At 62.5% G+C, this 24,297-nt stretch overlaps 1 protein-coding gene across 1 annotated transcript; it reads right to left on the bottom strand.

Moving 5' to 3' along the window:
- Positions 1-4,063: 4,063 nt before the first annotated feature.
- On the bottom strand, positions 4,064-23,560 carry MICALL2 (MICAL like 2). Its single transcript, XM_081299623.1, has 17 exons — positions 23,107-23,560; positions 16,612-16,660; positions 14,965-15,106; positions 13,888-14,075; positions 12,986-13,101; positions 11,574-12,368; positions 9,871-10,124; positions 8,872-8,965; positions 7,975-8,135; positions 7,499-7,654; positions 6,971-7,035; positions 6,742-6,865; positions 6,492-6,582; positions 6,330-6,403; positions 5,624-5,738; positions 4,746-4,801; positions 4,064-4,460 (listed from the first exon to the last, which is right to left on the bottom strand). The coding sequence occupies exons 1-17, from the start codon at positions 23,247-23,249 to the stop codon at positions 4,384-4,386; spliced, it is 2,700 nt and encodes an 899-aa protein (XP_081155749.1). The 5' UTR covers positions 23,250-23,560; the 3' UTR covers positions 4,064-4,383.
- Between the last annotated feature and the right edge of the window lie 737 nt (positions 23,561-24,297).

Raw genomic sequence — 24,297 nt, 5'->3', positions numbered from 1 at the left:
AGGCAGGAGGACTGTGAGTTGAAAGCCAGCCTCAACAACTTGTGAGGCCTTCAGCAACTTAGCGAAATCCTGACTATAATCAAAATCCAAACAAGGCTGTGGATGTAGCTCAGCAGTTAAGCAGCCCCAGGTTCGATCCCAGTACGAAAAAGAGAAAAAGAGGTGAAGGTGAAGTTCATTTCATGACATTAAAAAAATATATATTTTGTTTTAGTTGTCGTTGGACACAATACCTTTCTTTCTTTCTTTCTTTCTTTCTTTCTTTCTTTCTTTCTTTCTTTATTATATTTATTTTTTAGTTTTCGGTGGACACAACATCTTTATTTTATTTGTATGTGGTGCCAAGGATCAAACCCAGGACCCCGCTGTGCTAGGCGAGTACTCTACCGCTGAGCCACAACCCCAGCCCCTATTTAGTGACATTTTATTAAACCAAATATTCCTAAAGTGTGGCCACCTCAATAAGAAATCAGTGCTGCAGGTCCTTTGGAAACCCCAGTGTGTTTTATGTTTCAGGAGCTGGACAGCCACCTGTGGCCAGTGGCTACTGTAGCATGTGCCCACGTCACAGGATCCCATTCCCCACCAGCAGCTGTTCACCTGAATGTCCCTCTTCATCTATCGTCCCTTGAAAGCCCGGCCAGCTGCCCTGGCCGCCAGGGCCTCATGGTAACCTGAGCTGAAGCAGGAAATTTAATTCTGAGTCAGCCCAGTGGGCTCTGGTCCCTGTCCTCAAGGTCTCACGTGGCCATTGGAGCTTTGCCCCTGGGCCCACGCTACCTCCCACGTCGATGGACCCGGCCACCAGCCCCTTCTGGCTTCCGTCTGTCCAGCAGAGATTCTTCAAAGGCCAACACGCATACACCAAAATCGTCCCAGTGTGCCTTGGACCCTGACCCCAGCCACCCGCGGACAAGACCAAGGACATCTCCCCAGGGAAGCAGCCCCATTGCCCGGCGCCTCCGCTCACGAATCCGATCACCACTTTCTGGAAAGTTCTCCCTCGTAAATAAATGAGACTAGAAATAGCCCATATGGATACGTAATGTTGTTAAAACCACTGATTAAGTTTTACACAACCGCGTGAGAGCAAACGGAAAGGTTTTAGCTTTTTAATTTAAGAAAAGAGGAATATGATATAATTTCAATTTGTGATAAGATAAGATGTTCTCGATATTGCGGTTTCAATTGGATTACATCCTAATGTGCTTTATAAAGTGTCAGGACGGCTATGGATGAAGGTGTGTGTGGGATCTTCTTTATTAACCATTTAATGGGCCACGTTCGCTCTATCCGTCTTCATCAAGGGCTTCCTGGCCGCCTGGGAGGCCTCGTTAGTGCAGAACCCCAAACTCCAGGCTGGGCTTCTTCGGGAAAGCCCCTAGGTGGACCAGAGACAGATGCGCTTCCAAAACTGCCACCGCACCTGGTCAAAGGCTTCTGCTGGCAGAGGTGACCAGGGGCGAGGTGGGAGGGCCCGCAGGTGGGAGGGCCCCGGGAGGGCCCCGCCCTGCCCCTGTCCTCTGGCTGCACCCCTCCTGCGGGGTTAGGGATCTCCAGGGAAGAGGGAGGGGGCCACCCAGAGCTGAGTCCACTCCCACACCTGGCTCCACATTCCCCGGCCCCTGAGTCTCTTGGGGTCTTCCTGACGCCCCTGAGCACCCCCGGGCCCACATGGAGGTGACCAGGCAGGCCCTGGCCCTCAGGAACAGGGGCGGGCTGTGGGTTCAACTCTCACCCTGGGCCCTACACACACTGCGGGGACTGGATGGGGGTCTGGCCCAAGTAGAGGTGTGGCCCTCAGCTCTGGGACACCCCCAGGGACCTCAAGCCCTCACCAGTGCGCTGAGTAGGGTTCAGGCAGTGTCGGGCTCCATTGCTGGTGCACAAGTGACAAACTGGAAGCCACAGGGCGTGGACAGCCTGCGTCACAGGTGGAACCCGGTCTCCTCGCTCCTTCACACCCCCCCAGGGGATGTCGGCCAAGCTCTGCTCGGGGCCAGGCACCATACCAGGGCAGGGGACACACACACAGTGCGGGGACAGGCAACCCCTGACCTCAAGAACCTCCACCTGAGAGAGGGGACCGGACAACAGCCAAAGCCAGGTGAGCTCCAGGGGCTGAGGGACTGGGGCCCCTCTCCCAGGAGGGCACAGGGACCTGGACGGGGGACTTGGGGGTTCAGGCAGAGGGGCCTGTGACACAGAGGCCAGGGAGCTGGGAGCAGTGGAGAGGGTGAGGCTGGAGTCCCCTGGGCCACCCGGCTGAGCCCAGGCCTGGAGAGGCCCTCCCTGCCCACCCAGCAGGCCTCCCTCCCCTTCCTCCTGCCTCAACCCCCAGCTCCTGAGCCAGGCCTTGGTCCTCGCTGCTCCCAGGCCTGGACTGTCCTTCAACCCAGCCTGTTTCAGACCCCCGGGGGCTGCAGGCCTGGGGACCCACGGACACAGGGCTGGGTTGGGACAGAGGCAGCCCCTCCCTAATTATCCCCCACCCTATATTCACGCATGAACACTGCTGTTCCAGGCCACTCTGGGAATAGAGAGGACTGAGCACACATTAAGTGCCTCCTGTGTACACAGGCAGGAGAGGGTGGCCCTGGGGCACCTCTGGAGATTGCCTGAGCCCCATGTCCAGTCTGGGGTACAGGGCAAGTTGTCTGGTCAGCTGTGGGGAGGCCGGTTCACTTCCAAGTTGGGGGCAAACAGGCGCCACCCCATCCCCAAGGGGCCACCCCAGGGCCCCACAGGCCTCACTGCTCCAACACTGGCTGCTGGAGCCCAGCATCCGGCCGGGTCGGGCACCTTAAGTCTGCATCCCAATGGCCAGTGTCACATGGGGCTGCGGGTGCCAGGCCCCTGGCAGGCAGCAATGTATCCTCCCTGCTGGTCAGTGCTGGTCAGTGCTGGGGGGCCTTGACTTTCAGGGCCCCATTTACTGAGCATTACATGAGCCAGTGCCACCAGGCACCCTACAGCTGTTCCTAGGGTCCCCTGATGGCTGGATCCTGAGTATGGCCCTGTGGTGTACCTTGGAGCTGTGTGGCCCCAGCAGGCCCAGCCCAGGTGCCCAAGGTAGTATCTGGACACCCTTGTCTTCCCTGTCCAAAAGCCCCATGGCTGCCCTCCTGACTCACCCCCCAGGAGCACTCACGGCCCTTCAAGGGCACAGTCTAGAAGCCCAGAGGTTGACCCCAGGTTCTAGTCCCTGGCCTTGCATATAATGTGCTGTGCAGCTTCAGGACATTGTATCACCTCTCTGAACCTCGATTTCCTTATCTGAAAAATGGAGCTGCTTTGGGGGTGCGCCAGGCTGCCCCATCCCTGCTGCGTGGCACTCTGCCTCCCCCTGGTGGCCAGGATGCCACACTGCCACAGGTCCCCTGGTGGGTCAGATCTAAGGACATTGGTCTGGGGAGCCCCAGAGGCTCAGCTGCGCCGTCAGCCCACTGCCCAAGCCCCTCCTGCTTCCCCCTAATACACAGAGGCTCCGGGGCCTCTGCTCAGAACTGCTCACAGGCCCAGGGCCCAGGGAACCAGGCCACGCTGGAGCACCTGGCCCAGGCCTGGTGACCACTCGGGCAGTCTGCCTCCCGACTCTTCCCTCTGGCCTCTCTGCCCGCACTGGGCATCTTTAAGCTCCCAGACCGTGGTCCTGCGGTTCCTTTGGCCAGTCACACCCTTCCCTACCCAGGGGTGTTCCATTCCTGGGCCCGGCCACCAATGTTTGGAACAGCCAAGGTCTCAGATGTCAGGCCCCTGAGGTGCACGTCTCCTGGGGGCCACGTCTGAGTTCAGTTCCACAGCGCCCCCCCCCCCCGCCCGCACGAAGCTCATGTCCAGCCTCTCCATGCAGCCAGGAGGCAGAGCACCCTTCTCAGTGAGCGCAGGCAAGGCCCAGAGAGGGTCAGCTGCTACTCAGGGCCACAGAGCTCATCCCCTCTGGGTAGAGCTGGACTGAGGTAGGGCCCTTGGGCCTGGTGCTGGGCCCCCAGCTCACCTAAGGAATGTGGAGGAGGACATCAGGGACATCAGTCAGTTTCTTTTTTTGGTACCAGGGATTAAACTCAGGGGCACTCGACAACTGAGCCCCATCCCCAGCCTGTTTTGTATTTTATTTGGACACAGGGTCTCACTGAGTTACTTAGAGCCTCGCTTTTTGCTGAGGCTGGTTTTGAACTCGCGATCCTCCTGCCTCAGCCTCCCATGTCTCTGGGATGACAGGCGTGAGCCATAGCGCCCAGCTAGTTTCTTTTTTGAAGCCACGAGGAAAGGGAGGCACAGGCCCTGTGGCCAGAGTGCCCCTCCAGTCCAGTCCCTCCTCCAGCCTAGATGCACGGTCTGGGCCAAGGTCCAGGGAGGCTCTTGCAGCCCCTGCCGGGCAGCTCACTCGGGTTGACCAGTCTTGCTCTTAGCGGACCAGATCTTAGGAAAGCGGAACTTGGACTTTTTCCTCTGGAGACCTGAGGAGAGGAAGGAGAGTGAGGTTGTTCTCCATGCTGGCCGCTGCCCACACGAGTCCCTGTGGGGAGTCCTTCCCTCCCACCCACCAGGGTCTCCAGGGCCCGAGGAGCTCTGCACCCCATCCTCAGCATGCCCACCCCACTGAGCACCGTGAAATGCCCCGGCCAGTGCTCCACACAGATCCCCAGCCATCAGCCGCTCAGCTCCCTGGGGAGTCGGCCTGGCCAGGCTGCCGTCTGGACCCAGCCCCCAGTCCCGGCAGCCCCTGCGCCCACACTGCTGACCTGAGGTACCCAGCTTCTGGATCATGTTCTGTAGCATCTGGTCTTCCTCTTGCTCCCTGGAACACAGATGGGGTGGCCATGAGGGGACAGGCCCTGGACAGGGCAGGGGAGGCACCCTGTCTCTGGTCCCCTCCCACCAGAGCCCTGGCCCCACCTGATTGGGGCCATCTGCCTTCTCCAGACCAAGAGGCCAGAGCTTGATACCACTCTCCCCACCAGGTGGACCCCTGCCCTCTCCAGGCCTAGCCCCTTAATAGTGACCTGGGACAGCAGGGGGCTTTGGGCTGACCCCAACTTTGACATAGGGACAGCAGGGGGCCCTAGGAAGTGCCTTCAGGCTCCCTCATGGGCTCAGCCTTGGCTGCTGACCCTGTGTGGACCGGACAAGGCCCTTATCTGGGACATGAGACAGGAAAGGTCCTTGGGGACAGCCCCGAGGCCACACGACCCAGCGCTGTTGCCAGAAGACACGCGGCTGTGAAAATTCACATCAAAAACAAAACTTCAGATCCAGCTCCCAACTGCGCAGGCCACAGGACAAGCGACCAATAACCATGTGGCCAGGGGCTCATGGGGGACCGTTCTGATAAGGGGACATTTCCCTCACAGCAGAAAGTTCCTCTGGACAACGCTGACCCTGAAGGCCGGGGACCTGGGGCAGGAAGGAGCTCTGTGGCCGGGAACTGAGATGGTGGCCTGGGAGGCCTGTGTGGCGTGAGGGGCCTAAGGGACGCGCCTGAGCGCACAGGCCTCCCTCCTCCCTGGGGGGCAGAAGGTGCCTAGTGAGGGCAGCCTGGCTGGGAGGGGCCTGGCACTCCGGGGGGCGACGCTCCCCAGCCCCTCAGCCCTGCCCTCCCCTGGGCACATCCTGCCCTCACCGGAGCCGGTCCTCGTCCAGGAAGTCCACGATGTCACTGCGGTCATTCACCGTGTTCACATACTGGCTCAGCAGCTCCTGCTCCCGCTGCTGGTCCTGGGGTGACTTCAGAGCCTCTGCAAGGACAGCCGGTCAGGGGCATCCCCATCCGCTGGGGGACACAGTCACCTGCCCAGGTGTGGGCTTCTTCCCTCAAGGGAAGGTGGGTGCTGAGCCCCCAAGCAGGCTCCAGACCAGCGGGTGGCAGAAGGGACTGACCCGTCTGCATGCTGGACCCTGTCCCTTGAGCCTCCCCCCCAGTGCTGGCCACTGTGGGACACAGAGGCAGGCGCAGGCCACAGCCACGGCAAGGACAGGGAGGGCAGTCATGGCCGCTGGGGGACGCGCCTCACCACTGCCCTCTTTTTGTCCCACACCAGCTGTGAAGGGTGCCATGTGGCCGTGTTTGGGGAGGATGGAAGCCAGACGCAGAAGCCAAGCAACGTGGCCAAGGACACACGGCCAGGAAGGGAAGGACTGGGGACTCAAAGCCAGCCCTGCCCACTCGGGCCCCTTCGCAACACCACCAGCCTCCCACGGGGGCAGCAGGGCAGCTTGGGGAGCCCGCACTCCTGCTGCCGGCCTGGGGCTGAGGCCTCCCACCCGTGCTGGCCCGCGCCCTGGGGCCCCCAGGCTGGCCTTCCTGGCAGGAGGGGCACAGGACGCACCGGGCTTGGCCATCAGCCGTCGCAGTTCATCCTCAAGGTCCAGCTGCTGCTCCTCCAGGTGCTGGTCCTTGGACCTGCCGGACACAGAGGTCTGAGGCCTGGCCTGACCTGCCCCACCGCCCCTTCTGGCAGGCCCCTGGCCCCGGGCTGCGGGACGCTCACTTGTACATCAGCTCCGACTCCAGCCTCAGCAGCAGCTGCTTCTCGTGGATGAGCTGGAACCAGTCCACCATGAGGCCGTCCTCCGTGTCATCTGGGGACAGAAGCTGGCTGGACACGGAGGGACTGCCGGCTCCCAGCCCCCCCCCCAGCACAAGGGGTCTCCGTCTGGTTCAGGTCCCAGGGCCAAGGACATTCCCCGGGGGAGAGCTGGCTGCCAGGCAGGCACTCAGGAGGGACAGGGCCCGCTCACCTCCCTCTGCTGCCCGCAGACGCTGCTCCAGCTCCACGCCCCTGAGCTCCAGGGTGTCCAGCTGCCTCTCGATGTCCTGCACCTGCCTCTGGATCTCCTCTTGGGGGATGTAGTCAGGGTGCAGCTAGGGACCGAGGGAGGGAGGGGGACAGTTGGGTGCAGCTAAGGACCAAGTGCAGTGGGGGACGTGGGGTCCAGGCTCCAGGGCCACCACTGACAGTCTACTCACCCTGACGGGGGAGGTCACCTTCTTGCCGGGCTGAGTGGGCACACCCGCCGGGCCCAAGGGCCTCCCTAGAGAAGCGGCAGGCTGAACTCCCGGGCCATAGGGCACCAGGCCCAGGGAGACCTGGACGTGGCCCGGACTGGTCTGACCCAGGGCTGCTAGGCCCGCCTCCTGGATGTCCCCTGCATCACTTGCTACCCAGCTGCCTGCCCCAGCCACAGGTACCTGGGCAGTCCCTGCTGATGCCCAAAGGTCAAGAGCTCGCACAGGCCAACCCAGAACCCATCCCGCCATGTCCCCACCTTCCTCTGGATCAGCAGTGACAGACACACCCCTCTAGCACCCCTGGCCACTCCAGACTCTCAGGCTGCCAGGACAGTGCTGCCACCCTATTCACAAAAAAGACTTGGTCCTCCAGGCCGCCTCAGCCCAGTGAGCTCCTACACATCCTCCAAAGCCCCAGGAAGCGTGTCCTCCCCAGGAAGCCTCCTTGGTCTACACCCCAAATAGGAGCACGGCTCTGGGGCTGACCTGGTTTGCCCCCAGGATGGGGCTTCTCCTCCTTCCAGCTCCTGGCCAGGGCTTCCTGCCCAGAGGGCTCCGGCTGCAGCCAGTCAGCAGAAACATCGAGATTGGCAGGGATGGCCAGTCTCCTGCGGTGGACGAGGGTGGAGGAGGGGGGAGGGGCTGCCCGCAGGCAGGGGACAGAGCCACGTGTCAGGCCAGGAGCGCTGATATCACAACACCCTGGGCCCCTCCGGCAGACACAGAGACCAGCCCTCCAAGACCCCCGCATGCTGCCCGACTGGCCACGTCCACCCACAGAGGGCAGCATCCTGACTAACCTGCACGCACTCCCCACACCTGAGCCGTGCACCCGAGTCCCATCCAGAACATACACGCACAGTGCCTGCCCTCCTCCAGCTGAGGACACCGTTGCCCTTCCTGCCACAGTCCACGGACCCCACCCCCAAGGTGCCTGGAGCCCCGGGTCCCTCTGGCATTACCTGAGATGCCAGACCTGGGGCTGACTGGTCTTGGTGTCCCCTCAGGCCGCACAGGGGTCAGGGTGATGCAGACACTCCCAGTGGAGTCGCCTGAGACCTTCCCGAGGGCCTCTCCCACCCTCAGCTCTGCCGGGATCCGCGGCTCCCTCAGATCCAAAGACCTGGGCAGAAGGCTCAGGGTCAGCCACCGCCCCATCAGCGCAGGCCTGGGCCCCTGGAGAGCCTCCCAGAGGACAGGCGGACAGGAGAGAGGCAGGCAGCCTGGAGAGAGGGCGCCTGGAATGTTCTGGGTGATCACCTGCCTCCCAGCTCAAGACCCCTCGGGGCACACTCACCTGTGAACCCCCCAGATGTGAGTACAGGCTCAGGTAGTCACGGGTGACCAGACACGAGCCCAGGACCCCGTGTGCACACGCACGTGAGCTGCCATGTCCAGGAGTGGACATCTGCCCCGCTGCCTGATATCTGGGATGTGTCCCCATGTCATTCTGCTGGTGTGAGTTATTCTATGACACTCAAGATGGTATGAGTTGTCCCCTGTCACTCAGCGGGTGTAAGTCAGCTGGTGTGAACAGACCCCTGTCACTCAGCTGGTGAGTTGTTCCCTGTCACTCGACTGGTGTGAGTGGTCTCTGTAGCTCAGCTGGTGTGAGTATTCCCCTGTCACTCAGGTGGTGTGAAATGGTGCCTGTCATTTGTCTGGTGTGAGTCGGCTTTTGTTACGTACACCTGAGGGGCACAAGTGACGTGTGTTTGTTGGAGCCGTGGTGCGTGCATCTGCTGGCGTGTGCCCTCAAGCACCTTGGCCCAGACCCTGTGCCCACTTGGTCCCATGCTGCAGACACCAGACACAGGAGCGGGTCCAGGCAGGCTAAGCCCCGCCCACCAGCCCCTCACCTGCTAGCGGGGGTCTTCTTGTCCACAGGCTTCAGGCGGGCCCTCCATTCTTCTGGCCTGTCCTCCTGGCCTTCCTGGGGGCTGGCACCTGGGCCTGGGCAGACGAAGGGGGTTAAGGGCCAAGGAGACAATTCATAAGAGGGGTCTGCCCTGTCCTGGGAACACAGGGCCTCCCCCTCCTGTCTTCCTGCAGCCACCCACCCTCCGAGGCCCCCAGAGGCATCCAGTATTCAGGAAGAAGCCTGGGCTGGAATCTAGAGCTGGGGCTCCAGCTGGGCTACCCCGAGCCTCGCCTCCTCTTCTGCCATCGGGGCAGGGGTGTGTGGGGGGAGCCCTGGTCACTCGTGTGCCCATGGAAGGGAACAGCTGAGCTGAGCTGTCCGTCTACTGGCTTTCCTGGCTCAGACCTGATGGTGGCTTTATCGGGGAAGGGATGGAAAGATCCAGAAAAACAATTTGCACAGTGCAATCCGAAAGCTCTGAGCCTGCCTGATGGTGGCACAGGAACCTCCGAGATCCACCCAGATGTCTGGAAAACGCTCCAGGACCAGAGTCTCATGGCCCTGAGACCGGAAGCAGCGCGTGCCCCCGAGCCTCCAGGAAGGGCTGGGCCTGGGGCCGCGGATCTTCATGGGGGACATCATGACAGGTGCGAGCCTCACACTAGGGACAGAGCTGGCACTGGGCACCACCCAGAATCATGACTGAGGACAGAAGCATAGGGACTGGGCTGGGCACTGGCAAGGAGAAGCAGACACTGGGTGGCACATGGTGACAGACAGTGAGGCCCTGCAGACACGTATCACAGCCACATGGGAGCAAGCAAGGATCCAGGGGAGCTATGAGGCTGGTGTCACAAGAGAATCACAGGGTCCAGGAGCAAGAGCAAGGGCTGGACTGTGCAACGGCAGAAACACAGGACGCAGCCCAGGGAGAAGGGCAGGGAGTCCAGCAGCCCTCACCCCTCGACTCCGCACCCCACATTAAAAAGGCTCTTACCCTTTGCAGGCAGGGCCTCCGGCTTCGGCCTAGAGACGGAGCTGACCCTGGAGGACACGGTCAAGTTCCTTCTGCCAGCCTGGGGCGATGGCCTTGATGTGCTGCCCACACTCAGTGGGGGAGGCAGCTCCGTCCTTGAAGGGGGGCTACGAGCCTGGGGAGCCGCTGAATGTGAGGCTTGGGCTGCGGGAATCGCTTGTGGCCCGTCAGTTTGGGGATGGGGATTGTGGGCAGGAGTGGTGACTGGGGAGGGCCTGTGGGTAAGAGATTAGGCATCAGGCAGGGGAGGATCCAGGATCCTCTCTCAGTGTCCCAGGCAGAAGCTGCACAGACTCTCCCAAAGCTAATTCCCAGCGTCCACCCCCAAGAGCACAGTCCCCCCGGCAAAGGATGGGCCACAGGCATCGATTTCTGGCACTTGTATACATTGGTGGCTGATCTGCCACTAAAGCCAGCATTGGCTGAGATTAAAAATGTTCCCAAACACACCCCACATGGAGGCCAGGACCCAGGAGCACCAGGGACTGCGCTATGGAGTCCCTGCCCAGAGCCACGGCTGGCCTGGGCCTGCCCAGCTGCACCCTCAGAGCTGTGTGGCCCAGAGGGGCACAAGGCCTTCACACGGGCTGCATGGGCTGGGGCCACCGTGCCCTGCCTCGGACGCAGACACATGCAGGAAGCCCAGGCTGCTGGCATGCGGAGCCCAGGGTGGGGACACAGGCACCTCCCCGAGCCTGGAGCTCTATTCCGCTGGGGTGTCCCCAGGAAAGGACCCACCCTCCTCCCATCCCCATGACCACCCTGGGAGTCTGGGCACCAGTGTGGGCTGCAACCAAGCAGGTCTAGGCCAAAAAATGCATAAAGGGGTCACACAGGCAGCAGGCACAGCATGTCACCAGCTGGGAGGGGTCTCCTTACTCGCTGGGAGACTGTGCTGGGTGGAGCAGGGCCTCCCAAAGTTCACGTCCAAAAGGGACGCTCAGAGTGGGACCTTATGTGGACAAAGGGCCTTGTGGATGTGGTCACATTACGATATGGTCTGGTGGGAGTGGGGTCCTTTGAGAGAGGAGACGCGCGGGCAGGATGGAGAGAAGTGGCCGCAGGCCAAGGCACACCGAGAGCCTCCTGCACCCAAAGACCGGAGGCTCCTGCCCTGGGCCCTCCCGGGGACCACAGCCTGCCGACAGCCCAAAGCCAGACTGCTGGCCTCCAGGACTGAGAGGACACTTGTGCCATTAAAGCCACCCAGTGAGCAACTCCAGACACTAACAGTGACCGTCCACATTCTGCCATCTGCTCAGGGTACTGGGGAAGGCACTGCACATGCGCCAGTCAGATGGCCAGTTCAGACTGGCCAGTAGGACATCCTGGACCCAACCTGTTTTCTCATTCTACAAAGGTGCAGGGTCCTCTGAACTGACCTGTGTGTGCCCCACAGCAGACCCTGGTGGCAATGTCATCGCATGGAAGACCCTGAGCATGTGCCAATGACAGCCTATCACCAAGCCCAGCCGCTCCTGGAATTCTCTCCCCATTTCCCAGGAGAGAAAACCGAGGCTGGGGAAATGCAGCTGTTGTGATCACAAGGCCAGGAAGGGCAGGGCCCAGGACCCCCAGCGGCTCTCCAACCCCTCTGGCCTCCTGGGGGCCTCCGTGGCTGTGGACAAGCTGTGACTGTGCCCTAGGTCCCCTCCTCCACTTACCTGCTGGGTGCCTGGGTGCCAGCCTGCTCCAGCCCCGGGAGGGCCTTCCTGAGAAAGCTCAGGGCCTGCTCTCTGCAGCTGTCCCAGGGAGAAGCATCCGCTGCAGCGGGGCCCTTGCTTGCTGGGCCACTGCTGGGGGACACTGGCGTCTGGAGGAACTTCTCTCGGGCCTGCTGGGTCCTGGAGGCCGAGGGGGTCCAGGCTGGAGGGTCCGCTGGGCCTGGGGACCCTGAGCTCGAAAGCAGCTTGGTCTGGGCTGATGCCACTTGGGGGGTCCCCCGGCCTGGCGGTGTGGCAGGACGAAGGTCCGGGGCACTTGGGGACACAGTAGGACGCGAGCTGGCTGCCACTGCACCCTGAGCAGGAGACGACCACCCCACTGGGGAGCTGTTGGTCACCCGTGTGCTGACTTTGCCGTCCACAGAGGAGGTCACTCGGCTCGTGGACAGCCTGGGCCCCTCTGGGCTCCTCCCATGGATGGGAGAGGAGGTGGCTGGAGGGTCCCGTGCAGCGGGAACAAAGCCCTTGGCGGTCGCATTGCCTATTACAGGCCCCTGGGCCACGGGCCTGGCCTTTGGGGCTGCCTCTCTCAGCCCATTTGTCTCCTGGGCCTTCTGGGGGGCACTGGGGGGCCAGGCGTGCCCAGGGACGGCCCCCGTCTGTCTGGAGGTTGGGCCTGGCAACGTGGGCTGTGCAGAGGCAGCTCTGGGGAGGTGGCTGGTACAGACGAAGACGCCCGGCTCCCCTGTGGCTCGGTAGGCCCCCGAGTGCAGTGTGTTGGAACACTGCTGGCACCTGCAGGAGAAGGTCATAGGGGCTCTGGTCACTCCTTCAGCTGCTCACTGTTCATGCTTTCCCAAGAGCACACACGGACGTACTCCACATGTCTACACATGAGGTCACTGAGTCATTCAACAAACCCTCTTCTCATGTCCGTAACCACCATGAGTCATAGGCTCCACTGAGAATCTCCCTGGGGGCGTGTGGGAGCCCCAGAGAGTGTTCCTGTCAGCACACGCACGAGCCACCCTATGCCCCACTTTGGGGGCTGACCCATCCCCAGTCTTGCAGATGGAGGCCCCTGGGGCTTGCCTGCTGGGAGCCCCTAGCCTGAGAGCTACAGGGTGGCCGCAGAGGGTGCTGTCAACGGCCACATGGCAGAAAGCCCCAGTGTGAAGGTCTGCAAGGGTCTAGGGAGATGGGGTCAGCCTGTCTGCAAGGGCAGTCAAAGGGTATCTCCCAGGGGACACCAGGGGACTACATCAGACCCTGGGTGCCCGGGAGCAGTTGGGCGCCTCTGGCCACCAGGCACTGGTGAGACTGAGGAGGAGGATGTGGCCGGGTGGGAGGGACAGGAGCCAGGGAGGTGTGGGAGCAGGGCGGTGCCCACCTGGGCACGGGGCAGGGCCTACCTGAAGCAGCTCCGGTGGTACAGCCGCCCGTCAGCCAGGTGCCGCTGCACCAGGTGCACGTGCTTGCCGCAGACCCCACAGGTGCTGCTGACCGAGCTTCCTGCCACCGTGGGGCCCTGGGAAGGTGCAGGAGCTGCTGAGCCTGGGCCGGATCTCTCCAGGCTCCCGACTCAGCCAGGGCACGTTTACCCTCCCGTCCCCGCGCCAGCTGCCCCTGGCATCTGGAGACGCCATTTTACAGAGCGGAAAGGGAAGCCCCCTGAAGAGCCGCTAGCAAGGGGCCAGTCAAGGATCCAAGTTCAGGGCCTCCAGCCCAGCCCCAGGAGGGAGCGGATGCCTGGCTTCAGTGGTCCTGGGGAAGGGCCAGGGGCCAGGGGACAGACCAGTCCCTCCTTTTCCCAGCTGGGATTCAGGGGTCCAAGCCCATTTCCAGTATGTGAGGCTCCAGCTCTTCAGAGCCCGAGGGATCACCCAGGGACAGCAGGGGGCGCCCAAGCCCATCCCTCGGCTCCACCTTTGGGAAGTGGAGCCCACTCTCACAGCCCAGCTGGCCTGGGAATGAAGGGCCAGCCGGGGCCCCTCCCATCCCCACAGGGAAGGGAGAAGCCTGCGTGAGCCCAGAAAGGTCTGGATTTGGACTCTGCTCCACCTGCATGGCCTCTCTGGGCCTCAGTTTACCTGTCTGTATAATGGGGGTGATCATCTCAGCTGTGCAGACTTAAAGGAGTGGAGGGGGGGGCGGGGGACAGGAAGCCAGCCCCAGGAGGTGCCACATATACAGCAGCAGCTGTCCATGCTCTGGACCCCGGGGAGCCGCCCCCCACGGGCCTTGTGGTTTTGGGCCACACACAGCCCCACAAGTGCTGGCGGGAAACCAGAGGGAGGCCTGGTTGGGTGCTTACAGTCTTCGGGGACGGGGCCTCGGAGCCCCCATCCTTCCTCTGGACCACGGGGTTTGTCCTAGCTGGAGAGAGTGGTGGTCCCCGAGCTGGGGCATGCGCGGGCAGCTTGGCCGGCTGGCATGGGGCCTTCCCAGAAGGTTCCTCTTCGGAGTCTGATGAGGGCCTCTTCACACCAGCCATGCCCCCAACTGACACGAGACACACAGGGGTCAGGGGTTCCCAGCAGCTGCCACCCTTGCTCTGAAAGGTCCTGGGTGCCCCCAGAGGCTCTGGTGTCTAGCACAGGGCTGGGTGCCAGGGAGGAGTGGGGTGGACCTCCCGGGGCCCTTGCTGGGTGGGGTGGCCTGGGGCACATTCTTCCCAGGACAGCCTGGCCCACACCCCGTCCCCACTGAGAGCCCGATTTGGGGTCAGGCAAAAGGGACTTTTCTTTTCTCCACCAGGCAGGGCTGGCCCTGGGCCCAGCGCAATTCCGGGGATTTCTGGAGCCTAGAGGAGGAATGTGGGGGCGAAGGACGGAGCAGCACCACATGTGAAGGGCCGGGGAGAGGCCCGGCCTGTCACCCTGTCTGGGCCAGCCCAGCCTCCCCAGGCCCCGGAGTCGAGACGACATGGGGGGGGTCTGATGGGCCATGGGCATGGAAGCACGGGTCTGAATGGGCAGAGTGGCCCGGGGTGGAGGACAAACTGGGAACAGGGGTGAGCAGGAGCCACGCCATCCCCCAGCACAGCAGTTGGGGACTGGGGGACCCAGGGCGCTCCACTGGGACAAGCCCACAATCTCTTTAGAGGAAATCACAGCCTCGGGGGCCCCACACACAATGTGACCCCCAGAAAGGCCTCCTCCCTGCGTCAGGGCTATAACACAGCCCCCCACCCAATGTGGGACAGTGTGGGATGTCAGGACACTGGGGGGCTGGGCAGGGCCCCAAGAGGGGGAGAGCCACATGGCTACAGCATAAATGGATCTGGTGGCCCCAAGAAGGGCGTCCCAAGGAAACCCGGGGAGAGCCCAGGCCCGAGCAGGCCTTGGTCTCCTTCCTGCGGCCAGGCCCAGGCCAGGGGGCAGGGACTCACTGGGGGAGCGGCCGTGGAAATAGTTGTAGTACTGGGACACATAGGTCAGGATGCTCAGCCGGTCAGGCACTTTCAGGGCCACCATGTCCTCAGCGTCCAGCAAGGCTGGGATACCCAGCTGCTCCTCAGCCACACGGAAGGCCTAGAAGGTGGGCAGGGGTCAGCAGGAAGCAGGCCAAGAGAGCCCCTGTCCTTGGCCCCAGTCCACCTGGGAGCCAAGGCCCAAGCAAGGCAGGACACAGGCTTTGAGCCCAGAAAGCCCTGCCCGACCGGGAGACCGGGGGCTCTGCCCGCCCACCTGGGTAAGGGACCAAGATTCCAGCTTCCTGAAGCTGCTCAGGGGAACCAGTCTTGGTGGGCTCTGCTGGGGGACCTCACATCTTCCCGGAGCCTCCCCTGAGCGCCTTGTGGCCCCCAGCCCTGTGACGCCAGACCCTGTCCAGTCAGAGAGGAGCCTCTCTGTGGCACGGCCAACACCCATCCAGGGCCTCCAGGGCCAACAAGGGACACAAGAGCAGCCTGTGTCCTAGCAGCCTGAACCATGGGGAGGAGACATTTGAGGCTAAGATGGGACACAAGACACTGGGCTGGGGAGGGCCAGGAAATGTGCATTGTAGAGACCTGCAGCATACTGAACATGGCTGATTTTAGCTTCAGTGCCACCCTGGCCGGCTCCACAGTGTCCACTGCCTCCCTCTAGCAGACAACCCCCCAGGGGCTGTCCCCAAGCACTCGCTGCCCGCCACCCCCCCAACTCCTGGGCTCACTTGGAAATCAAATCCCCCAGCCATGGCCGCAGGTGGCTCCCACCCCCAGGGCCAGCACCAATCCACCAAAGGTGGCCACACAAAAGCTTCTCTGGGCTCACAGGCCTCACTTAGTCCAGGCCAGGGCCCTAGGGGTATCCTAGCCAGGAGGGCTCTGTCTACCCTGATGATCCACCCACAGGCCCCAGACCCTGTCCCCGGCCACCCTGTGTGGCAGGCTCCATCTGCTACTGCCTATGCGACCCCTGTGCAAAACCCAAACAGGGCACCTGCCCCTCGCAGACCTGCTGCCCAGTGAGGGCCCTCAAACCCGAGGCTCCCGTCTCCTCTGACCCCTCCTCCAAACAGGCCAGGATCCAGTCCCATCTGCGGTCACCACCATGGGCCATCCCTGCCCCTCCTCAGCAGCCCACAGGAGCAGCTCCCAGCTCGTCTCCCGGGGTCCCGTCTGGCTGGGAGTGGAGGCCCAGGTCCTCCCCACACCCTGCCCGCCCAGCCAGGCGCCCTCCGGCTCAGGGCCTTTGCCCCTGTGGTCCGGGGCCTTGGGACACCCTTCCTGCTGACTTTCACGAGGCCTACCCAGGACTGCCAGGCCTGGCCCTCCCACAGCCTCCTGGGACCCCTCTCCATCTTGGGTGGCTGGACCAGGTCCCCTTAGGGAAGGATGCTCCCTGGCCACTCCCTGCCCCCTGACCACCCTACTGAAGAAGAGAGAGGACCAGAGAGGTTGGGCTCCAAGATCAGAGGCCACTCCTGGAATGCCGGGTCACCCAGCGGAGGGCTGGCCACTGAGCTGGACAGCTGTGTCGGGCCCTCAGGGGACCCGTGCAGCCAGGGGAAGAGGCTGGGCTGGGAGGGCAGGACAAGGTGGGGGACTCACCAGTTTGTTGTTCTCATATATGTTCTCCTTCCGGAGGGCACTGAAGTTTCTGGAAGATTGAAAAAAAAAACAAAAACTCGTATCCAAAGCAGCTCAGAGTGCGGAGGGCAGGGCCCAGCGGGGCCTCCGCAGATGCAGAAGCCAAGGCCAGGAGAGGGCAGGAACAGACAGGCTCCAGAGTGGAGAGAACTCGGGGCTGCAGGGGGCCCCAAGCTGGGCTACCGGCCTGCTTTGGCCAGTGAAGCGACCCAGCACCTACGATACTGCTGCCGCCCCTCACCTGGGCACAGACAGCCCAGGGTGGTCCTTACAGCTCGGCCTTCACCTCCAGTCCCTGGGGAGGCTGAGCCCTTTGACACCACTCCTGCCCCAATCAGAGGTGGCAGAAGACAGGATCAGAGAGGCAAAGCCACCAGCCCAGGGCAGCCCAGCCAAAACACAGCTCAGAATAAGGTTGCTTTCAATACCAAGTTCAGTGACATGGTGACATGGTGGGCCAGAGAGGACAATGTTCTCAAGGACAGAAAGATAGGGTGGACATGAGAGGTCCCAGGGCAAGGGACCGCGACAAGAGAAGGATGGAAAGTCAGGAGGCCAGGCCGCCACAGTGCCCGCCCATCAGATCCATCATTTGCTCCTGTTTTCACGAGAGGGGTGCCTTTCTGTTCTCCACCAACACCTGCTCTCCCCACCCCCGCCTGTCCTACAGAGTGGACCCTGGGCATGTCTGCATCTCACAGATGAGGAAACTGGGCACAGAGAGGCTGCAGGACATGCTCAGATCACACAGCAGGAGGTGGGAGGTGGACTAGGCCACGGCTCCAGAGTCTAGGTGCTCCCTCTTCCAGGATGGAGTGGCGTGACCAAGTGCCCACCAGGCGCTCCAACTCCTCCAGGGAGGGCAGACCCTCAGGAATGAGGCCATCAGAGCCCTTCCTGCCTCCTGGAGGCAAGGCCCCGGCCAGCCTGGACACGGGCACACCTCTGGCCGACTCCAGGACTGCACGCACCCTCCCCAACATGCCCAGGACCACACACCACGGGCCACCCCACGCCTAGGGGACGCTCTGAGCCAGGGTGAGCTGGTTAAACTGTGACCCATCCAGTGGCTGTCAGTGACCACTGTCAGGAGCTGGATTGTTCCAGAAGCCTCCTGGCACATGAGAGAGGCTCAGGCCCCACACCTGACCTGCAAGGCCTCCTCGCTGGGGCCCTCAGCTCCCCTGGCCCCAAGAAGACAAGAGCCACGTAACAGCAAGGCTGGCAGGTCAGGTGGAGGAGAGGAGGCACTGGTCACCCGGGGCCACCTGGCTGGGACAGCCTGTCTCCCAGCCCAGTCGGCAGCAGAGGTCAGGCCCTGCTAACCCTCAGAGAACCAGGCTGTGCCCATTGTTCAGATGAGCAAGCCGGCCAGGCAGGCCGCGGGCCACCCACACCACAGGGTCCCAGCCAGCCATCAATCTGCCCAGTGCTGGGGGGGCCTCCAGCCCTTGTGGCGAGGACCACCCCCCAGGTGATGCGTCCCAGATGTCAAGACCACCCAGGAGCACCAGGGCTTCTGGTGAGGAGACGGCTGGACAGATGACAGCAGGAGGGTGGGTTTCAGCACCTGCAAGGCTGGGTGGCCTCTGTCCAGTCTGCCTGGGCACTGTCCACGGGGTCCATCCCCACCCAGTGGGCCCCAAGCGTGTCCAGGAGCATGTGGGTAGAGGCCCAGCCCCCCAGGTCCACCCTGCCCGCTTCTCCTCAGCATCTGGGGACAGAAGCCCGGTCCCCCCTCCCCCCACATTCCCTTGGAAGTCAAGTCTTCTCCAGATCCCCAGGTCACTGCAAAGGGCAGGCTGGAGTCCAGCAGAGGCCACTCACTGTGGGGCAGGCGGGAGAACTATTTGTTTAGTCTCCAAACAAAGCAGGAGGTCGCCAGCCTTCTGCATGTGGCTTCATCTACCAGGGCCCAGGCTCCCTCCTGCAGGGCCATCTTGTCTCCCCGACCCAGAGTGAGTGTCCACAGCTCCAGGCAGGTCAGGCACCCCAGGGTCCCTGCGATGGGACTGGCACTCTGAGCAGGGCACAAGGCACAGGTCGGGCACACGAGAACTGCTGACCCTCGGGACCACGTCCAGGCTGCTTCCTGCCTGTGTCTCACTGAGGCCTGAGCTCACCCTCTCAGCGCAAGGGCAGGTGGCGTCACCTTAGTCCCTAGGGGGCTGAACTGAGAGGCCAGTACACTGGCAGAAACCCCCGGAGTGGGAACCCCACCCATCCCTCCAGGAAGTCCACATGCCCAGGACCCATGGGGAGGACACCTGACGTCACGAGCTGAATTGTTTCCTCCAAAAAAGTTATGTGGGCGTGCAAACCCCGGGGACATCCAAACACGACCTCGCTTGGGGACAGCGTCTTGACAAAGGTGGTCGCATCAACCCTCATCATTTAAAGTCAGGTTTTTCTGGTACCTGGACCCCAGGGCCAGGTACACAGTTGGTGCTCTATTCATGCTTGCTGATGAAGGAGGCCACTCGTGTCTGCAGAGTAGGGGTTCCACGGCCATCGTTGGTTCTTTGAACACTGGCAGGACAGATGAGTCTGCAAGGCCTACAGTGGCCAGTCACGCGTGTCTGTCACCTATGCCCAGTGTGTGCCCAGCCTGGCCAGACCAAGGCACAACCCTGCCTCCCGCAGGCCACCAAGGCCCCACAGAGTGTTAAGTTCAGCCGGGGAAGGCAATGCTCCCGCCCAGGCACCCGGGAGGAGGGCTTCTGGGAATGTCAACCCCCTTTCTTGCTCCCAGATGGCGGGTCCCATGTTTCCCAGGACAAATGCAGCCATGCAGGGTGGACAGGGAGGGAAAGATCCTGGCTGTGTGTCTTCCAGGAACCTCCAGCACATCTGGAGTTAATACTACCAGGATGGGGGCAGAGGGAGACAGACAGACAGACGGAGGGGCCCCCACCTCCAAAGCAGAGCGGGATCCAGGGACAAAAACCCAGAGAGACACAGAGACAAACAGCACTGGGCGGCAGCGGGGCTGGGCCTGGGGGCCAGCGCTGGCCAGGGCTGCCCCCAGGGGCAGGAGCCATTCTGAAGAGCCCCGGCAGGAAGGCAGCAGCAGGGGCTTGGGCAGCAGGCCCTCAGGCCTGGAACAGAAAGCCTCTGTCCCCAGGCAGCTTCCTGTGACCACAGGGCCTGTGTGGGAGGGGGAGGAGGTCACCCAGCCACGACAGCCACCCCCACTCCCAGGGCCCGGGAGGGAGAGAGGGCAGCCTCTCAAGCTTCCAGGAAGGGCCTCCATGTGAGTGAGAGCCCTGGGGACCCTGCCACAGGCGAGTTAGAGCCTTGGGGATCCTGGGGGAGTCCTGCCAGCCAGGGTGCCACCACCCAGGTTTGGTCAGTCACCTGCTGCTTCTGGCCTCAACCACTGGCCTCCAGAGCTGGAGAGGCCTGGAGAATGTTCAGGCCACCCTGCCACATGACTGAGGCTGGGGAGGGGGTATCTGCACAACCCCAGGGCCCCCCAAGTTCTGAAAATGGACCCTGCGTCCTTGATCCCCAGAGGAGGGCTGTAGGGTTTCCTGACCACCGAAAGGGCCCCTGGGCAGGTGCGGGGGGCTGCCCACTCCCTCCACCCAGCTCCCGCCTGCCTCAGAGCCCAAGGGTGGTTCCTGGTCAGGCCCAGAAGGGGAAGGGGTCTGGGGTCACCCTGCAGCACTGCCAGCCCTGGCAGGTTCACTTCTCAGGCTTGGGGAGGGTGGGGCTGTTTGCTCTGGGTGGCTCTGGAGTCACCTGGCAGCTGGCAGCTGTGGCTCATGGTAGAAACAGACCTGTCTGCATGCACCCTAGAGAGCTGCCTGCAGACACTCTACAGCTCTGGGGCACGCAGGGCAGCTGACTGGGCAGGGAGCCGCCCACTTGCCTGTTTCCGGATCCGGATCCGCAAGTGGAGATTCACACACACCTTCCGGTGGAAGGAGCAGGGATACAGTTCAGGTGAACTCCCCCAACCTGCCGGGCATAACCAGGAGCCGGGTGCCCCACCTGGGCTGGCTCAGTGCCCTATACTTGCTCCCTCATAGCTGTTCTCCCTGAGGGCCAGAGGAAACATGCTCAGCATGCAGCAGGAAGGACTGAGGTCAGACAAAAGGAAGGCCTTCCTGGTGGCAAAGCTAGGGATATGAAGACAGGATGTCCACCTTCCTGCTACCAGAGGGTCTTCATGTAAGAAGAAGACAGGAGTCCTGGGAGCTGGGTCCCACCAGACCAAGGTCTCACCCGAACTCTGACTTCAGGGCTCCCCAAAAAACCTGTCATTCACAAGTTGCCTCCTTTCCTGGTAGCTACTGGGGACAGAAAGATCAGCTTAGGGTTTCACTGTGCTTCGCCCCAGGCACCTCTGGCCCAGAGGCAAGGCCAGGCAAGGCAGGAGACAGGAACAGGCATGTGCTCCCCCCTCTGGTGTCCCATTAGCCAATAGCCACCAACCCTGTTGTAACCCACATCTGTGTAACAAAGAGCCACAAACTGAGGAGTGCACTTCCTCAGTCCAGGGCCCAGAAGCCCAACCTCAAGGCCAGGCCAGGCCCGCTGGCTCCAGCACCCCTGGGCTCGCAGCCCCACCACGCCTTATCTGTCTCTTCGGCTCTTCCTCTCCTCCAGCTCCTGCTCCTGCCCACAGGCAGCTTCTGGGCCCCCACTACATCCACAGCACCCCGGGTGCGCGCTCTCGCCCGTGAGGCTCCAGCTACGGCCAGACATCCACCTCACAGGGCACCAAGCACAGGGGCTACCGCGGTAAATAAGAGATACCCCCACCGCTGCAAGTGACAGACCAGTGGGGACAGACAGCAAGCAAGCCAGCAGTGCACAAGGTGATTCCCTCCCATAAGTCACTGCACCCAGCCTCCTCTGCCTGTGGTGGCCTCCACTCTCTGAAGTCACTTTGAGCCTTGAGTCATTGGTCTGCTCACTGCTCGACTCTGGGACTAGGACAGCGGGGCTCACTATATTTGGGGACTTTATACAATGCTGGGTACACCACAGGTGCTCAGCAGCCATCAGCTAAATGAATAGGTACGTGGTGTCTGCTTGTGCACATGTGTGCATACTCCCATGTACACCTCTGTTCCATGTGGGCAGTGTGTGCTGGGCCAGGGGCACAAGCACATCTAGCCTCTGACCCCAGAGAGCTGGGAGCAGAAGCTCTCCAGGGTCAGAAAAGCCCCAGATACCCAGTGACACCCGTCCAAGGCTGCAGGGCCAGCAAACGGTAGCCCATCTTCCCTCCACTTGAAGGCTTCAGGACTTGCCCCCTAGCCCATCTGGGCTGCCTGGGTGAGTCACCAGCCAGCTTTACCCTGAACCCAGTGGGACTCAGCCTGCAGCCTCCCCACTCCAGGTCCCTCTCCCAGCCACCATGCCCCTGGCCCACTGTCCATCAAAGCTCAGCCTCAGGCTCTCCACACCGTGGAAACATCTCCACCTCCAAGGGCAACTGAGGCTCATGCCTGGGCAGGGAGCAGAGGCTTCAACGTGCCCCACAGAGATCCCCTGGGAAGCTCCACAAAAGTACATCACAACCTTAGGCAGGAGCCACAGCCTCTTGCTCAAGACTCCCAGCTTCCTCGGGAGAGCAAAGCTTGGTACAGGGGAAGAGCAGGGTGCCAGCCCTGGCTCAGCCTGTGTGCTGTGTGACCTGGCAAGGGCCCGCCTCCCTCCGCCTCAGTTTCCCTGTGCACAGCAGGGAGCCTGAAGCCAGGTCCAGAAGGTGCTGCCTCTGGCCTCAGCCATCCCCCAAGACCTCCCTGGCAAACACACCCGCACCCCAGCCCTGGTCCCAGCCACTCAGCCAAAGAGCATTTGCTGAGTGAATAACTGATGGAACAGATTCAGCGAGGGCCAAGATCCAGCAGCAAGGCAGGGCCAGACTCCCAGCCACCCATGCCAAGACCCTCCTGGGGGGAGAGGACCTGCCTACCTCCTGTAGTTCTCAGGAACAGGGACCCAGTCTCCTCGTGTCCCCATCACCCCAGGGTGCAGAGGCTGCCAACAGGATGTGGGGTCTCAGGGCTTTCTGCTCTGATTGCCCTTTGGGCAGTGATGCTGGACTGTATTCCCAGGAGCCTGAGCAGGCTGGGGACAGGGGCAGCACCTGTACTAGATGCCTGGAAGGGCCAGGGACTTGTTGCAGACCCCAGGGGAGTATCCAGTCCCAGAGGGCCCAAAGGGGCAGCTCTGCTGGGTCTTTCCCAGGGAGGGGGGTGGCTAATGGGGCCCAGGACACTGCCCTGAGTCACCACTGACTAAGCCGGCGGCTGTCCTGGCCGTGGCCCAGCTGCCCTTGATGGACGGCGCACTGAGGCCGCTGGGTGCAGCCTGGGCCGGGGTGGGTTGTGCTGTGGATGCCTGCCCTTCCCAGTCCCAGGTGGCCCATCTCCGGGGCATGCCCTTGAGTTCTGACTCCCCGCCCCCTTGCCCCAGCCCAGGGCAAGCCTCACTCACATGAGGTCAGGTCTGTGGCGGTGCAGGATGGCGCAGAAGGCCAGGCCGTCGCGGAACGACGTGGTCATGTTGGTGATGTTCACGTCGCGGTACCCCTCGCACTGCTGCCGGCACCACAGCTGCAGCGCTTTGATGGCGGCCATGTGGCTGGCGGATGCTCCCCACGCGGGCTTGGCCCGCTCGGCCCCCCGGCAGAAACACACCGATGGACGCGCGGACCGGCTGGTCCGCACGCAAGCAGCCGCAGGGATAAGCAGCAGTGGCCACCGCCGCCGCCGCTGCCGGACCCTGAGCCCGCGCGCCGCCGCCTGTCCCGCCCCCAGAGGCCCCGCCCCCAAGGGCCAAGTACCCCGAGGGCCCGCCCCGATAGGCCTCGCCCCCGGCAGGCCACGCCTCCTGTCGGTCCCGTCCCGGGAAGCCACACCCCGTTTGGGTCAACCCCCACTCCCGTACTGGCTCCGGCCGGGCCTCCCGCTCCGCCCCTAGCCAGACCACGCCCACTGAGGCCCCGCCCCGCCGGCCCTAACCCTGGACGCCGGAGGGGGAAGGGAGGGGCAGCTCCAGGTTTAGGATCCCGCGGCGGCTCCCTGCAGAGGCTTCGGGTTTTCCTTTCAAGGCCCCACTTCCCATCGTCCCTCTGCCACCCTCCAGAAGGAAGGACAGTGGGCCAATGGAGAAACTGAGGCTGGAGCCGACCCAGCTTCCTGGGGAGCAGGAGGCGTCTTGTTCCAGGGTGTTCGAAGTACTTCCCGCCTGGTTTCTCCACTCCCGGTGCATGCCCGCCGAGATGCCAGGCGAGGGGTCAGAAGACAGACTGGCGGGGTGGGGACATCCCCAGGGCCCACCTCTCCTGTCTCTAGGGCTAGAGATGCCATTTCCCATTTTGAGCCTCTTTGACACCAGTAATTAAGGAAAGCGCCTCTTGGGCTTAGGGCTTACCCCACCTGCTGCTCTCCACCACGTTCTTCAGACCCTGTGAACCGGACTAACCCAAGAAATGCGAGATGACCCACCAGCTTGGCTGCCCCAGGGCTTGTTCAAGCCTGAGGCAGGAAGGTGTTTTCCCGAAACTGACACTGACCCCTGGCAGGCAGCCAGGGCAGCTTCTCTGGGTCCACTGGAAAGAGCAGAAACAGGTCTTCCAACCCCAAGCCACACAAGGGCTCTGAGCAGGCATCTAGGTGGGGACCG

Source organism: Spermophilus citellus, assembly GCF_964194105.1.
Source record: "Spermophilus citellus genome assembly, chromosome: 6".
In the NCBI taxonomy this organism is placed as follows: Eukaryota; Metazoa; Chordata; class Mammalia; order Rodentia; family Sciuridae; genus Spermophilus; species Spermophilus citellus.
Note: the sequence above shows the minus strand (reverse complement) of the source record. Positions and strands in the feature narration are given on the sequence as shown.

What these genes read in the sequence shown, in the direction of transcription:
- MICALL2 (XM_081299623.1), bottom strand. Translation starts at nt 23,249, where the DNA reads ATGGCCGCCATCAAAGCGCTGCAGCTGTGGTGCCGGCAGCAGTGCGAG. An exon ending in TATATGAGAACAACAAACTG is followed by an intron (nt 15,107 to 16,611) that starts GTGAGTCCCCCA and finishes CCCACCTTCTAG; the next exon opens with GCCTTCCGTGTGGCTGAGGA. An exon ending in TCTGCGGGCAGCAGAGGGAG is followed by an intron (nt 6,583 to 6,741) that starts GTGAGCGGGCCC and finishes TTCTGTCCCCAG; the next exon opens with ATGACACGGAGGACGGCCTC.